The 14,521-nt window shown below is 43.6% G+C and overlaps 1 protein-coding gene across 1 annotated transcript; it reads right to left on the reverse strand.

Moving 5' to 3' along the window:
• Positions 1 to 11,717: 11,717 nt before the first annotated feature.
• LOC138352164 (uncharacterized) lies at positions 11,718 to 14,201 on the reverse strand. The gene is made up of 2 exons (XM_069304428.1): positions 14,195 to 14,201; positions 11,718 to 12,106 (listed from the first exon to the last, which is right to left on the reverse strand). Exons 1-2 carry the CDS (start codon positions 14,199 to 14,201, stop codon positions 11,718 to 11,720), a joined length of 396 nt encoding a protein of 131 aa, XP_069160529.1.
• Positions 14,202 to 14,521: the final 320 nt, after the last annotated feature.

Here is a 14,521-nt window from a genome sequence, read left to right on the forward strand (position 1 = left end):
ACAATTGTAATTACGAAGCTATAAGATGCTTATTTTAACATACTAAGTAGGTTAGGTAAGGTCGGTGTTTTCTATGAAGCTTTTCAAGGGAAACTATTATGTTTAGTATGTCTCCTATGCACGCAACTAATAAGTCAATATTGACTTATTAAATTTGCGAGAACGGGTTGCATTAGCATGTTGAGTTTAACCTAAGCTTTACACACACATGAGACGCGTGTCATGTATATATGACACAGATTCTCACGAGGACGACAGCAGCTCGAGGCTGGTGCTCTCTTGCTAGCAGAACCCAAGTGGCAGAATGTTCCTTTTGTGAGAAACCCGGAGAAACCCAGCAGCACCAGCACTTTCTTAAAGAACGTTCATGGCCTCGTTTCCAGCCGTCTTGTATTGGAAAACGTTCTGTCTTGTACAAACAAGAAAATATGGTAAAGGTTTTCCTTCTCCCTCTCTCCACCCCCAGCCTTTACTTGGTTTGTGAATCCAGAGCAGTCTTTCCGGCGGTAGATGACACTAGTGTTACGTCTCAGGCGAGGTGCTGAATATTGGTCGCTGACAACAGCCTTATTATTATTATTAACATCTTTATTGACAAAATTAATTACAATTTTGCCTAATCTGAGGATTTTGATAGGTCTTGAGCTCATTGTGACACTAAGGAAAAGCACAGAGATAAAGTATAATGTTGATCTGCGAGAAAGCACACTGTGGGAGTGTGAGAACGCACTGTGGGAGAACGCATTGTGGGAGTGCGAGAACCCACACTGTGGGAGTGCGAGAACCCACACAGTGGGAGTGCGAGAACCCACACTGTGGGAGTGCGAGAACCCACACTGTGGGAGTGCGAGAACCCACACTGTGGGAGTGCGAGAACCCACACTGTGGGAGTGCGAGAACCCACACTGTGGGAGTGCGAGAACCCACACTGTGGGAGTGCGAGAACCCACACTGTGGGAGTGCGAGAACCCACACTGTGGGAGTGCGAGAACCCACACTGTGGGAGTGCGAGAACCCACACTGTGGGAGTGCGAGAACCCACACTGTGGGAGTGCGAGAACCCACACTGTGGGAGTGCGAGAACCCACACTGTGGGAGTGCGAGAACCCACACTGTGGGAGTGCGAGAACCCACACTGTGGGAGTGCGAGAACCCACACTGTGGGAGTGCGAGAACCCGCACTGTGGGAGTGCGAGAACTCACTGTGGGGGTGCGAGAACGCACTGTGGGGGTGCGAGAACGCCCTCTGGGAGTGCGAGAACGCCCTCTGGGAGTGCGAGAACGCACCGTGGGCGACAGCTTCAAACCATGGTGTTCCACTGCCAGGAAGCACAGTGACACTGAGAGAGAGAAAAAAAAACAGTAAATTATTCGCTGTCGATTCTGTTCACTCTTAGCAAGTGTCACACTTTGTCAACTGTGACTTTTCAGAAATGTTGTCTATCATTAAAAAAGTACTTTTATTGACGAAACAGATCCCATAGTGTTGACCTCTTCATCAACCCGTCCTCTCAACTAATAGGTCGCGCTTTGTACGTTATCTTTCAACGTACCAATTACATCCTACTATGAAAAGTAGCAGCTCGCAGATATCTGCGTTTTCCACGCTTCAGCTCGATAGAGTAGGTAGGTGGCTTGGGTCCTTCCACCCCTAACCTTTCTGGTTAGGCTATAAATTGAAATTAAAATAAATTTATTGAGGTAAAATATACACAAAGGGATGAGGTAGCTCAAGCTATTCTCACCCCGTTCAGTACAACGTGTTCATACATAAGTAGACACACATCACAAACAATAAACATATTGCCAAACATTCTGAGGGTTAGGCTAGAAGGATGGATTTTGAACGGAGTGGCAAATCCATGTAACTGGACCATCAGTGGCATCAGTGGGCTTCATGTCCCACATAGTGTCTGTCAGTTCATCACACTCAATTTAAGAATAAGCGCGAATATGTGATTGAGTTAAGCGTAAGGTAAGGTAATTAAGAGGCGAAAGTGTCAAGCCATTTCGACTATATAGCACATTTATTTTTGTATATATTTATATACAAGAAGGTACATTGGGGGTTAAGAAAGCACATAGTAATGATGATGATTTTACATTCTTGTAAAGCCACTAGCACGCATAGCGTTTAGGGCAAGTCCTTAATCTAACATAATTTTAAGTAGATAATTTCCAGTAAAATTAACAAGAAATGTTTACAGGTACATTGGTACATACAGAAATTTTAACACAATAAACAAAGAGTAGATTAGTACACAATGATAACAATACACTATAATGACACGGATTACTAGGTACATTAGGGTAGAATTTCAGGGTTATCAATTGGTTCATTGTAGCACAATTTCAGGATCGTTTCAAGAAATAATTCAGTGGAATGTTCATTCAATATAACAACCATGATATCAGATGATATCAAAGATTACAATGGTAAAGTTATATGGCTTAGGTACATATATTGGGGGGATTGGGTTGCACTGGATACAATGCGAGTTAAAGCACAAGGTAGGGAACTATGAGGATGAAATTAGGTACTTTTTGGTTTTATTTTTGAATAAAGCAAAAGTTGGACAACTTTCCAATTCGTTAGGGAGTGAGTTCCATAGACTAGATCCCTTTATTTGCATCGAATGTTTACACAGATTAAGTGTGACTCTGGGGATATCAAAGATATATTTATGTCTGGTGTGGTAAGTATTTGCTCTATTACAACTGTCCAGGAGTAGTTTCAGAACAGGGATTGCACCTAAGAAAAGGGTTTTGTAAATGTAATTGGCACAAGAGAATGTGTAAAGTGAATTTGTTTAGCATGTTTAGGGATTTAAACAGGGGAGCTGTGTGTTGTCTGCAAGCAGTGTTTGTTATTGTTCTGACAGCAGAGTTTTGCTGGGTGATGATGGACTTGAGGTAGATTGCAGAGGTTGAACCCCCATGCACAGATACCATAGGTAAGATAGGAGAACAGAGTAATGTACGTAATATCTGATTTTAGAGAGTATACCAACATGGAAGGAAAATGAGGAGTTGGGATGGGACGAGTGATATCTCTCTCTCTCTCTCTCTCTCTCTCTCTCTCTCTCTCTCTCTCTCTCTCTCTCTCTCTCTCTCTCTCTCTCTCTCTCTCTCTCTCTCTCTCTCTCTCTCTCTCTCTCTATATATATATATATATATATATATATTACCTGGATTATAGGCGTCTCCTTCCATAGATCCCTTGCCAGCGATAGAGGCTTTTTCCAAACTTGAATCCTTGCTCCAACAATAGAACCTTCCCACTTTCGCAATTGAACCTTTGCCCCTCGATAGAACCTTCCCCTTCCTACAATAGAACTTTCCCTCCCACAATAAAACTCCCTTCCCCCTTTCCCGTGTCACATTAGAACCCTTACTGCCTTCAAAGCATAGGTACATCAATTGAAATAGGCACAAAGGCCGGCCAATCTGGCTCCCAAGTTAATTTGGCGGGAACTATAGCTGGCTCCCGCCGCGCCTTGTGGGATATTGGTCCTTGTGTCTGGCTCTAGGGGGGCCGGCTGCCGTGCTTCTGATCTAATTTCCTTGATTAACATACTCGCTTAACAAGGCAGTTAGGAGGGGTCGTTTTGTGGTGGAGAATTGCGTGCGAATTCCCTGGAGACTTTTTAAGGAATTCTGGGGGTTTTCTTGAGGATTTTCTGAAACGAATTCTAGGGAAAATAAGATAAATTACTTAATTTATAAACAAACTTTCTGTCTGTTTTCTGCTTGGTAGTACTTGGTGACGGAGGGAGTTATCAGGGGAAAGCGCCACGCCATTACGACTATATAGCCCTTGGAAGGGGTCAGGATAAGGATTTGGGATGGGACGGAGGGAAGGAATGGCGAGAATAAGATTAATTCTAAACAAAACTGAATTACGGGAAAAAAGAATAGACCCAAGGAATTTTAATATTATCGAGGAATGTATAGAAATTAATTATAAAAAAATAAACAAGCACTTCCTTGGCTTATTTATTGCTGTGTATTTATTTTATTACTGTGTGTGTGCTTGCAGGCTCGAGGTATTAACTCTTGGTCCCCGCCTTTCTCACTGTCGGTTGTTTAATGTACTGACTCCCGGGCTATTTTCCTCTCATATGTGCAGGTAGCGACGTGTATGACATGTTCATATAGTACTCTATTCCTTCTGGTAGATCGTTTGTGTAGATGATGTGTGTGTGTGTGTGTGTGTGGTGTGTGTGTGTGTGTGTGTGTGTGTGTGTGTGTGTGTGTGTGTGTGTGTGTGTGTGTGTGTGTGTGTGTGTGTGTGTGTGTGTGTGTGTGTGTGGTTTACTCGTTACTCCCAGCACGAATAATTCTTTTCTGAAATCATGCTCAATCTAATTTTCCCTTTCGATAGGGTAATTTCCACATTTCGTCATTTACACAAATATGACACTTGTGACTGAGGAAGCAGCAGCACCATCCTCCATCAGATAAAAGAGGTCGAGACGCGCCCTCAGTGGCCCGAGGCCGGGGTCGAGAAGCACGTAGCGCTCGACCCATTACAAGATCTCCGCCTCCTGCCTCGATAACGGTGGTCGAGTTGTGTTTACTTAACAACTTAGACGCTCCGGGGCGCTTAGCAAACAAACTTGGGTATTTCTTGTGTATTTTTCATTTTCCGGAATTATTTTGTAGGCTTTTGGAATTTTTCCTGCGGTAACACTGGGTTCTGAGGCTGTGTTCAACCCCGGGGAAGCCTCTTGCATCGATTCTCGCGTAGTCTCTCTCTCTCTTTTTTGTTTTAGGAATTTATCATCGTTCATAATGTGTAATTAACCTCCTGACAGCCCTCGGCAAATCATCTCCCCGTCCAAAGGTTAATCTGGCTGGAGTGAAGCATAGGTAGATTGACCTTATCAGAGCTGATTAAGACGACTGTCAACCTATATGTGTAATGTTGAGATTGAAAATAAACGTTTATCTTACGGGGTGTATACACTGTGTGTGTGTAGGCTGACGCAGTGTATCCAAATACTGTTTTCTTGTGTATTACTGTGAAGTATTAACACATTTTTCAGTTGAATATATTATATGTATCCTTTGAATTTTTTAACGGATTTTTTTATATATTTAAATATAATACAGAATTGTTGTATTGTTTATTAAGTCAACTGCTGTCAGGTGTTGCAGTTGCGCTTTATGTTGCTCAGGGAGCGACGTGGATATCTACACAACAGCTGACGACGCGTTACGTGATGATGTCCGGTGGTTGACGGCTCTTGTTGACAACGAGACTCCAGCCACCCGTCCTGGCGTCGTGCTTTAGACGGGTCTACAAGCCCCGTCTACCATTGTTCTCTTGTGACATCATGCAGGCTTTGCGAGCGAAGACGAACTCGGACGAGGAGGTCACCGGAAGTCAGGAGAAGTCGAGGAGGAAGACAGGAAGTGGAAGCCAAACAGCGCCACCTACGGCCAAGGGGAGACTGAAGGATAAATGTTTACAAGACAAGTGACCTGGTGGCCGGTTACGCCCCGCCGCTCTGTACATGTCATTTCGGATAATCTAATTTTTTTTGGTTCTATTGGTCTATTGGGATGGTATGGTCGTCCAAAACAGCTGCCGACATCCATAACATCTGCGGATATCAGGAATCTATACACCAGTTGATTGACACTTGAGAGGCGGGACCAAAGAGCCGATGCTCAGTCCCCGCAAGTACAACTAGGTGAGTACAACAGTTGTCGTTTACAACAGCTGCCTTCCTCAACAGCTGTCTTCCTCAACAGCTGCCTTCCACAACAGCTGCCTTCCTCAACAGCTGCCTTCCTCAACAGCTGCCTTCCTCAACAGCTGCCTTCCTCAACAGCTGCCTTCCTCAACAGCTGCCTTCCTCAACAGCTGCCTTCCTCAACAGCTGCCTTCCTCAACAGCTGCCTTCCACAACAGCTGCCCTCCGGGACTAGACAAATTGGACTCTCAGCTCTTAATTATTCCAGGATGAACTATCTCCTCTTCAGATTCTAATTTACTATCTACTCCCAAGTGGATGTGACGTCACACCTGACTCTGAGCTCGACCCTATAACGAGTGACGTCACACCTGACTCTGAGCTCGACCCTATAACGAGTGACGTCACACCTGACTCTGAGCTCGACCCTATAACGAGTGACGTCACACCTGACTCTGAGCTCGACCCTATAACGAGTGACGTCACACATGACTCTGAGCTCGACCCTATAACGAGTGACGTCACACATGACTCTGAGCTCGACCCTATAACGAGTGACGTCACACATGACTCTGAGCTCGACCCTATAACGAGTGACGTCACACATGACTCTGAGCTCCCATTGCGAGTGACATCATACCGGACTCTCAGCTCAACAACGAGTGATATCACACCTGACACTCAGGTGTTGTGTCGATAACGAGACATTACACCAAACACGTTATTGAATGGACGGAATTTAAATTTGTGACAAATTCCATGAATGTTATGTGGAGAAATAAAACAAAAATATATAATATCAGTGACGGAAATTCGGTCATAAATTTCTCACCCAAATCGTGGGACCAAAACATGCATAAAATGGAAGAATTTGGCACATGTTTTAGTCTGAATTTCTGGGAAATTTGTGAATGGTTTTTCCTTATGTTAATGAAATATTATTTGCTTTATTTTAACTCGTAATTTTAGTGGTCAAATGTAACAAGGGGAAATGCCCGTGAATCGTACCAGCAACATCCCTACACTCGAGCTGTCCAAATATATATATATATATATATATATATATATATTATTAAATATGACCGAAAAAGTAAGATTAATAATTCTAACACGAATTTTCTCAATATTTCTTATGTTTCTTTTCACTGTTGATGGTAATTGAAAAATCAGTTAGAACTGATTTTTCAATTACCATCAACAGTGAAAAGAACCATAAGAAATATTGAGAAAATTCGTGTTAGAATTATTAATCTTACTTTTTCGGTCATATTTAATAATATATGTCTACAGGAAAGACTGCTACCAATATATATATATATACATATATATATATATATATATATATATATATATATATATATATATATATATATATATATATATATATATATATATATATATAATATATATTTTAGCACGAATCTTCTCTTTATTTTTTATGTTCTTCACTTGGGAAGGAAGTTGAGAAATTAACTGCAAAGTTATTTTTAAAAATTGTAGCGAACATGACGCGGTTTACTAAATAAGACGTTTCGTTGAAGCTCTCAACATCTTCGAAGTCAGAGAGAAAGAAAATACAAATCAGCTGTAGTGTAACAGGTCACCATAGAGGGTGAGGCGTCAGCTGCCTCCCTTCCTTCCCTTACTCGCTCCACTCTGGAATAACTAATGTTATGACGGACTCGCATTATTTCCCGAATAATTTGAAAAATATTCATGTCAAATTCCTACATAACGTAAATTTTTATTAGTCGTTTGTAATACAAAATCAGATCAAAAGTAAATTAGGAGCATTGAAGCTTTGCTGCTTGAATTTGAACTGGAAGGCTTTTTACATAATAACTTGTGAATCGTAAGTTGGAAGTTTGAGCTAATGGCTTTCTCAAAATGAGATATGATAATATAATAAAATGAAATATTAAATTAATAGTTAACTACAATACGACGCTTATTGTAGTTACTAGTTCGGAATGATTTACTGAAGTCTAATTGGTTTCGATAGACAACCCCGTATTAAACGCAGCAGTCTCGCCTAACATCAGCAAGCCACCTAAGTTGTCAATGCTCAGATAACGTCGTCTTGTTTTAGTAATACGTCACGTTTTGAACGGATTGGTCGATTACGTAAGAAATGCGACGTATTAAGAGGCCAAATAAGGCATTGTTACGAAACAAGTTAACTTACCTTGCGATGATTTAGAGTGAGAAGAGAGTATATGCTTTCAAAATAGTGCTGCTGCATCAAGCACGGGAATCCAGTTTTTACAGGTTTTTTAGTGTTACCAGCCCAGGAGAAACTTAATTAATACGATGTTACCAAAATAATAATAAATTAAATATTTACTGAGATACTGATCGATAGGTTGCATGTCAGGCTTGATCACCACCCTAAGCCTAGCAGGGACCAGCTCAGCCTTCCCTCACCCCCCTCTCTCTCTCTCTCTCTCTCTCTCTCTCTCTCTCTCTCTCTCTCTCTCTCTCTCTCTCTCTCTCTCTCTCTCTCTCTCTCTCTCTCTCTCTCTCTCTCCCTCCCTCCCTCATCACCATCACTTCCTGGTAGTCACTGATAGTTAAGTACCCCTCTCCCTTCCATTCCTCTCCCTCTCTACCATCCCTCTCTCTTCCATGTCTCCCAGCAGTCACCCCCCTTCACCCCCCCCCTTGTCACATTAGACCAGGCAGGAACCGATCGCCAAAGGTTAAAGGTCGTGTTTCGTCTGTCCTGGACGCCCTTCTTGCTCGTTATACACGCCCAGTAAAGTCATCTTCCACCCGAAATTTGTGTGTGTGTGTGTGTGTGTGTGTGTGTGTGTGTGTGTGTGTGTGTGTGTGTGTGTGTTTGTTTTGTTAAGTGACCTAAGGTTTAAGTGTGGGTAGGTATCCAACTCTGTATTAGCTGCTACAGACTTAGACCTTCCCTGTGTGGAGGGGTTATGTGCTCCTCTGTGTGGTGACATGAATATATATTCTCCCATATCTAGAGATACGTAGTTTTGAATTTTGTCTTGACACGGGTACAGATACTTGGTTGTGCGTCATGCCACGTGTAGAGAGGCTTATGGCTGAAACTAGAGCAGAGAGAGTGTTCCCAACAAGACGTTACATACAGCAGGAAAACGACTGGAGTTACCACAAACGCCGCTTCTGGAAAGATCTACCCGGAATCCCCGTATTCCAATTGGCCTATTTTTTTTAATAATTGGAAACGAAATTCAATTCTATAATGAGGTAAGAGAGAGAGAGAGAAACGAAGTTGGCTATCCCCAAGAAGCTTATAAAACAGGAAAGCGATTGACCGCCAGTTTAAATGTAATGCTTTAAAGTTTCGTAATTTAAGGGGAGGAGGGTAGGCAATATCGGCTGAAATTGTCGAATTGGATGAAAAAGGATGATTGGATCGGTGGATGGAAGATATGGAGGGAAGAGTGGGACTCCTTCCGGATGTGAGAGGGAGGGGACGGTAATATCTGGAGCCGTCTGAGGCAGGGTATATACATGTTAGGTCCGGGGAAGAGTGCCAAGGAATGTAAGAGTTGAAAGTGGACACTATATATGTGTGTGTATACGCTATGTATTTGTGTGTGTGTAGCGTATGCTATTACACATATTGTATTTACAGAATGTGTGTGGATGAACTGTGTGTGTGTATTTCAATGTGCAGTATGTTTGTGTGTACATTATGTGGTTTTATGAACAGCATGTGTGAGTTTGTATGTACAGCCTTGTGTGTGTGTGTGTGTGTACAACTGCCGAATGAGGCTACAAGAATGTGTAACAAACGCACTGAATAACGTTAATACCTTCAGTTCAGTCTATCATGACCAGCCTTAACCGCTGCCTTGCTTGTCATGGCCATTGGCTTGCTTGCCATGCTAGCCAGCCATGGCCACTGGCTTGCTTGCCATGCTAGACAGCATGGCCACTGGCTTGCTTGCCATGCTAGCCAGCCATGGCCACTGGCTTGCTTGCCATGCTAGACAGCCATGGCCACTGGCTTGCTTGCCATGCTAGCCAGCCGCGGCCATTGGCTTGCTTGCCATCCTATCAAACTACACTGCTACGCCCAATCTTTTTTTTTTGCATTCGTATGAGAAGCGGAAGAAAAATGAATGAAATTTCCTTTGAAACGGCACATGAAATATTTTTATTTGAGGTGTGGAGAGAGTGAGAGCAGGTGGCAGTTTTCTGGGTAAGTGTCCACTCTTTCCTCTCTCTTCTGAACCTCTTTCGTGCGTGCGCGTGCGTGCGTGCGTGTGTGTGTACTCATCTATTTGTGCTTGCGGGGGTTGAGCTTTGGCTCTTTGGTCCCGCAGTGTGTGTGTGTGTGTGTGTGTGTGTGTGTGTGTGTGTGTGTGTGTGTGTGTGTGTGTGTATTCACCTAGTTGTGCTTGCGGGGGTTGAGCTTTGGCTCTTTAGTCCCGCCTCTCGACCGTCAATCAACTGGTGTAAAGATTCCTGAGCCTACTGGGCTCTATCAAATCTACATTTGAAACTGTATATGGAGTCAGCCCCCACCACATCACTGCCTAATGTATTCCATTTACTAACTACTCTGACACAGAAACCGTTCTTTCTAATGTCTCTGTGGCTCATTTGGGTACTCAGCTTCCACCTGTGTCCCCTCGTGCGTGTACCACCCGTGTTAAATAACTCATCCTTGTCTAGCCTGTCAATTCCCCTGAGAATTTTGTATGTGGTGATCATGTCTCCCCGAGTTCTTCTGTCTTCCAGCACATGAGGTGCAGTTCACGCAGCCTTTCCTCATAACTCACGCCTCTTAGTTCTGGGACTAGCCTAGTGGCATACCTCTGAACTTTTTCCAGCTTCGTCTTGTGCTTGACAAGGTACGGGCTCCATGCTGGAGCTGCATACTCCAGGATTGGCCTTACATATACAAGGTTCTAGAGGATTCCTTGCACAGGTTTCTGAAAGCAGTTCTGATGTTAGCCAGCCTCGCATAGGCCGCTGATGTTATTCTTTTGATGGCTCCAGGAGACAGGTTTGGTGTGATATCAACTACTATAGATCTTTCTGTCCGTTTCGTGAAGGACTTCATCTCCCGTTCGGTATCCAGTGTCTGGCCTCCTAGTTCCTCCTCCTAGTTTCATTACCTTACATTTACTCGGGTTGAACTTTAGTAGCCATTTGCTGGACCATTCCTTCAGTTTGTCTAGATAATCTTGTAGCCTCATACTATTTTCCTCTTGATCCTCCTCATAATTTTTGCATTATCAGCAAACATTGAGAGAAACGAGTCTATTCCTTCTGGGAGATTATTTACGTATTTCGGAAACAGTATAGGTCCAAGGACTGATCCCTGTGTGTGTGTGTGTGTGTGTGTGTGTGTGTGTGTGTGTGTGTGTGTGTGTGTGTGTGTGTGTGTGTGTGTGTGTGTGTGCACGCGCGCGTGTTTAGACAGGAGAGCCGAAAGAAAGATTTCGTTGTTATCTGACTTTTCTCTTTGTTGGTTTGTATTTGTTTCTGTTTGTTCCCTGTTGTTCTTGTTTTCTTGTTCTCTTGTTCTCTTGGTAAGCTCTCTGTTGGCTTCTGTTGGTTTCCTGTTATATTCTTATATTATACTCCGTTTATCATAGAGTTAATTCACTTGTTAGTTCAGCTGTTCTATTTCGTTAGCCTAACTTCTAATGATTATTTGATATAATTGTTTGATATAGTTGTTAAATATAGTTTGATATAATTATTTGAACAAGTTAGTTGATGTAGCAATTAGTTATCATCGGATATGCTGCATATTTATCAACTAGCAAAAGCATTTTTGTGTTTTTAAGTGCTTTGATTTGCTTTTTTTTCTATATTTATCAAGTTTATTTCACTTATGAATTATAAATTCATTGAGTCATTCACAGGAACATTTTTAATTGAATGTTTGGGTAAAGCGCCTCTCACCGAAGCTGTGGGCTGGTCTGTGAGCAGGTCTGTGAGCAGGTCTGTGAGCAGGTCTGTGGGCTGGTCTGTGAGCAGGTCTGTGAGCAGGTCTGTGAGCAGGTATGTGAGCTATTCTGTGAGCAGGTCTGGGAGAAGGTCTGTGAACAGGTGTATGAGCAGGTCTGTGAGCAGGTCTGTGAGCAGGTCTGTGAGCAGGTCTGCGAGCAGGTCTGTGAGCAGGTCTGTGAGCAGGTCTGCGAGCAGGTCTGTGAGCAGGTCTGTGAGCAGGTCTGTGAGCAGGTCTGTGAGCAGGTCTGTGAGCAGGTCTGTGAGCAGGTCTGTGAGCAGGTGTATGAGCAGGTCTGCGAGCAGGTCTATGAGCAGGTCTGCGAGCAGATCTGTGAGCAGGTCTGTGAGCAGGTCTGTGAGCAGGTCTGTGAGCAGGTCTGCGAGTAGGTCTGCGAGCAGGTCTGCGAGCAGGTCTGCGAGCAGGTCTGTGAGCAGGTGTATGAGCAGGTCTGTGAGCAAGCGTATGAGCAGGTCTGCGAGCAGGTCTATGAGCAGGTCTGCTCACAGGTCTGCGAGCAGGTCTAAGGGAACAGCTCTCTCAACCAACAGAATAAAGTTTAATATTTTCTCAACAGGTTTTCTAGAAATACGTGCGTTCATTCCCATTTTTTATCCTTCCCCTTTCCCCCCCTTTTCCACACGTGTCTCCCGCCCATTCCTGTCCCCCTTGAGCCCGCGGAAGGGTCGTAATTAATTCGGACACGCAGCGGCCTCTTCCTCAACACGTTCAAAAGTCCTTTTAGCACCACATCTGATGTTTCTTGTTTTTTTGCTTCAGTTACCGCTGTAATTATTTCATTCCCTATGGCTACTTCTTCTCTTTTCTGCCTCCGTTCATAACGCCTTTTCCTCCTCATATTTCAGACTCACACATTATCCTCCTCCTTCCTACTTCCTCTCTTCGTTCTCACTCTCATGTCTGGTCCCATTCTCTCTTTTCCCCCTTCTTTGGTCTCTTGTCTTTGCCTTAATCATATCTTCCCGTTTTCTAATTTCCGCATCATCATCATCTCCCTTTTCCGTTTCTTCCCCTTCCCTTATCTTCCTCCCCTCCCATCTTCCCCCCTTCCTATCTACCCCCCCTCCCCTTCCCACTGCCTCTCCTCCAAATTAAACTCTTCAAAACATGTTTAAAATTCAAATATTCAACTAATTTCCCACTGCGTTCGTTTGTTTGCGTTGGTGCAGACTTCCTCCTCCGTGTTTCTCTCGAGGGTGAAAATTGAGTGTATGGCTGACACACTGTCAGGCCCCGTCCCCTCCACCCTAGCAAGGTGAGTGGTGGCAGCAGGCACCGCTCCAGACACTGGGCCAACCCATTTTGGCAGTGAAAATGGCATCAAAGTCAGGACCGGTTGAGAGAGTTGGAAGGAGGGGAGGAAGTAACGGAAATTTTGGTTTCGACATGTTACATTCTTGACTCCTAGAGGTGGAGAAGTATTGGTGTTAGAGTAGGAACCCGTTCGTAAATATAACTAAAGATTCTAACAGCTAAATACGAAATTCGTGAGTTACGAGCGAGCTTTCGTGGCCTTCTCCTGGGGCCAGATTCATAAAGCAGTTACGCAAGCACTTACGAACCTGTACATCTTTTATCAATCTTTGTCGGCTTTGTTTACAATTATTAAACAGTTAATGAGCTCCGAAGCACAAGGAGGCTGTTTATAACAATAACAACAGTTGATTGGGAAGTTTTCATGCTTGAAAACTGTTTAATAAATGTAACCAAAGCCGTCAAATATTGAGGAAAAATGTACACGTTCGTAAGTACTTGCGTAACTGCTTCGTGAATCTGGCCCCTGGGGCCCCAGAGAACCCGTGGTGCCTGTACACGTTTTCTGTTATGGAAAATAGGGTGGTATATCATGGGTGACTGTAGCAAAAGTTCCCAACGCTGTTATGACACCTCATTGTGTAGGAACACGGATACACACAGATTATCGAACTTATTTCAATGGTTTCCATTGGCGGTGAGAGGTAACTTCTTACGTTTTTAGGCCTGCTTTTGATTAACTCCCGGGATACCTATTTGCTATTGGTGAACATAGGCATCAGGTGAAAGGAAACGTTACCGAACCGTCTCTGACCTGCCGCGGGAATCGAACCTGACATCTTACGGTTGCAATCCTACTGCGAGGACTATTGCGCTACAAGACCCGGAAAATATGACTAGTTTCTTGTGAAGACGAGTCTGTGTGTCGATGCTAGAGAAGTGGACCGGGTGACGTAACAGACGCGGGTCGCGGGAGTGTTTCAAGCGTAGGTTAGACACGCTTATGCAGAAGACGCCCAAGCTACACAACGGAAAATATAGTGACAACGTTTCGGTCCGTCGTAGACCATTATCAAATGGTGGGGTCTTAAGCCCAACAACTAACAAAGCCAAATTTACTCTTTATAAACATAACAGAATCCTTCCTCTGTTCTCTCAAGAAATTTAAAAGCCATCAAAAATAAATAAATGAAATAATTTGGTTGGGTAATCAAAAGGTATTGGACAGACCTGCTTAGTAACGGCAAATGCCGTACACACGTACATGACATGACCGTGACAGTCGATAAGCGGGACCAAAGAGCCGAAGCTCAGCCTCCCTCGAGCACAACTAGGAGTATACACGTGCCTCCCTAGGATACACCTCACGAGATGCGCGCAGTCTCCCCTCCGTTGATGACATTTTCTGTTGACGCATTTAACAAAAAACTCTACGGTAACGACAAACAAAAATTGACTTTCATCCTCTTTATTATTGAGAAATATACAAGAGTTGTTACATTTTTATACAGCCACTAGTACGCGCAGCGTTTCGGGCAGGTCCTTACTCCTATGGTCCCTGGAATACGACCCCCGCGAAGAGTCGTCTTTA

Source organism: Procambarus clarkii, chromosome 52 (assembly GCF_040958095.1).
Source record: "Procambarus clarkii isolate CNS0578487 chromosome 52, FALCON_Pclarkii_2.0, whole genome shotgun sequence".
NCBI lineage: Eukaryota > Metazoa > Arthropoda > Malacostraca > Decapoda > Cambaridae > Procambarus > Procambarus clarkii.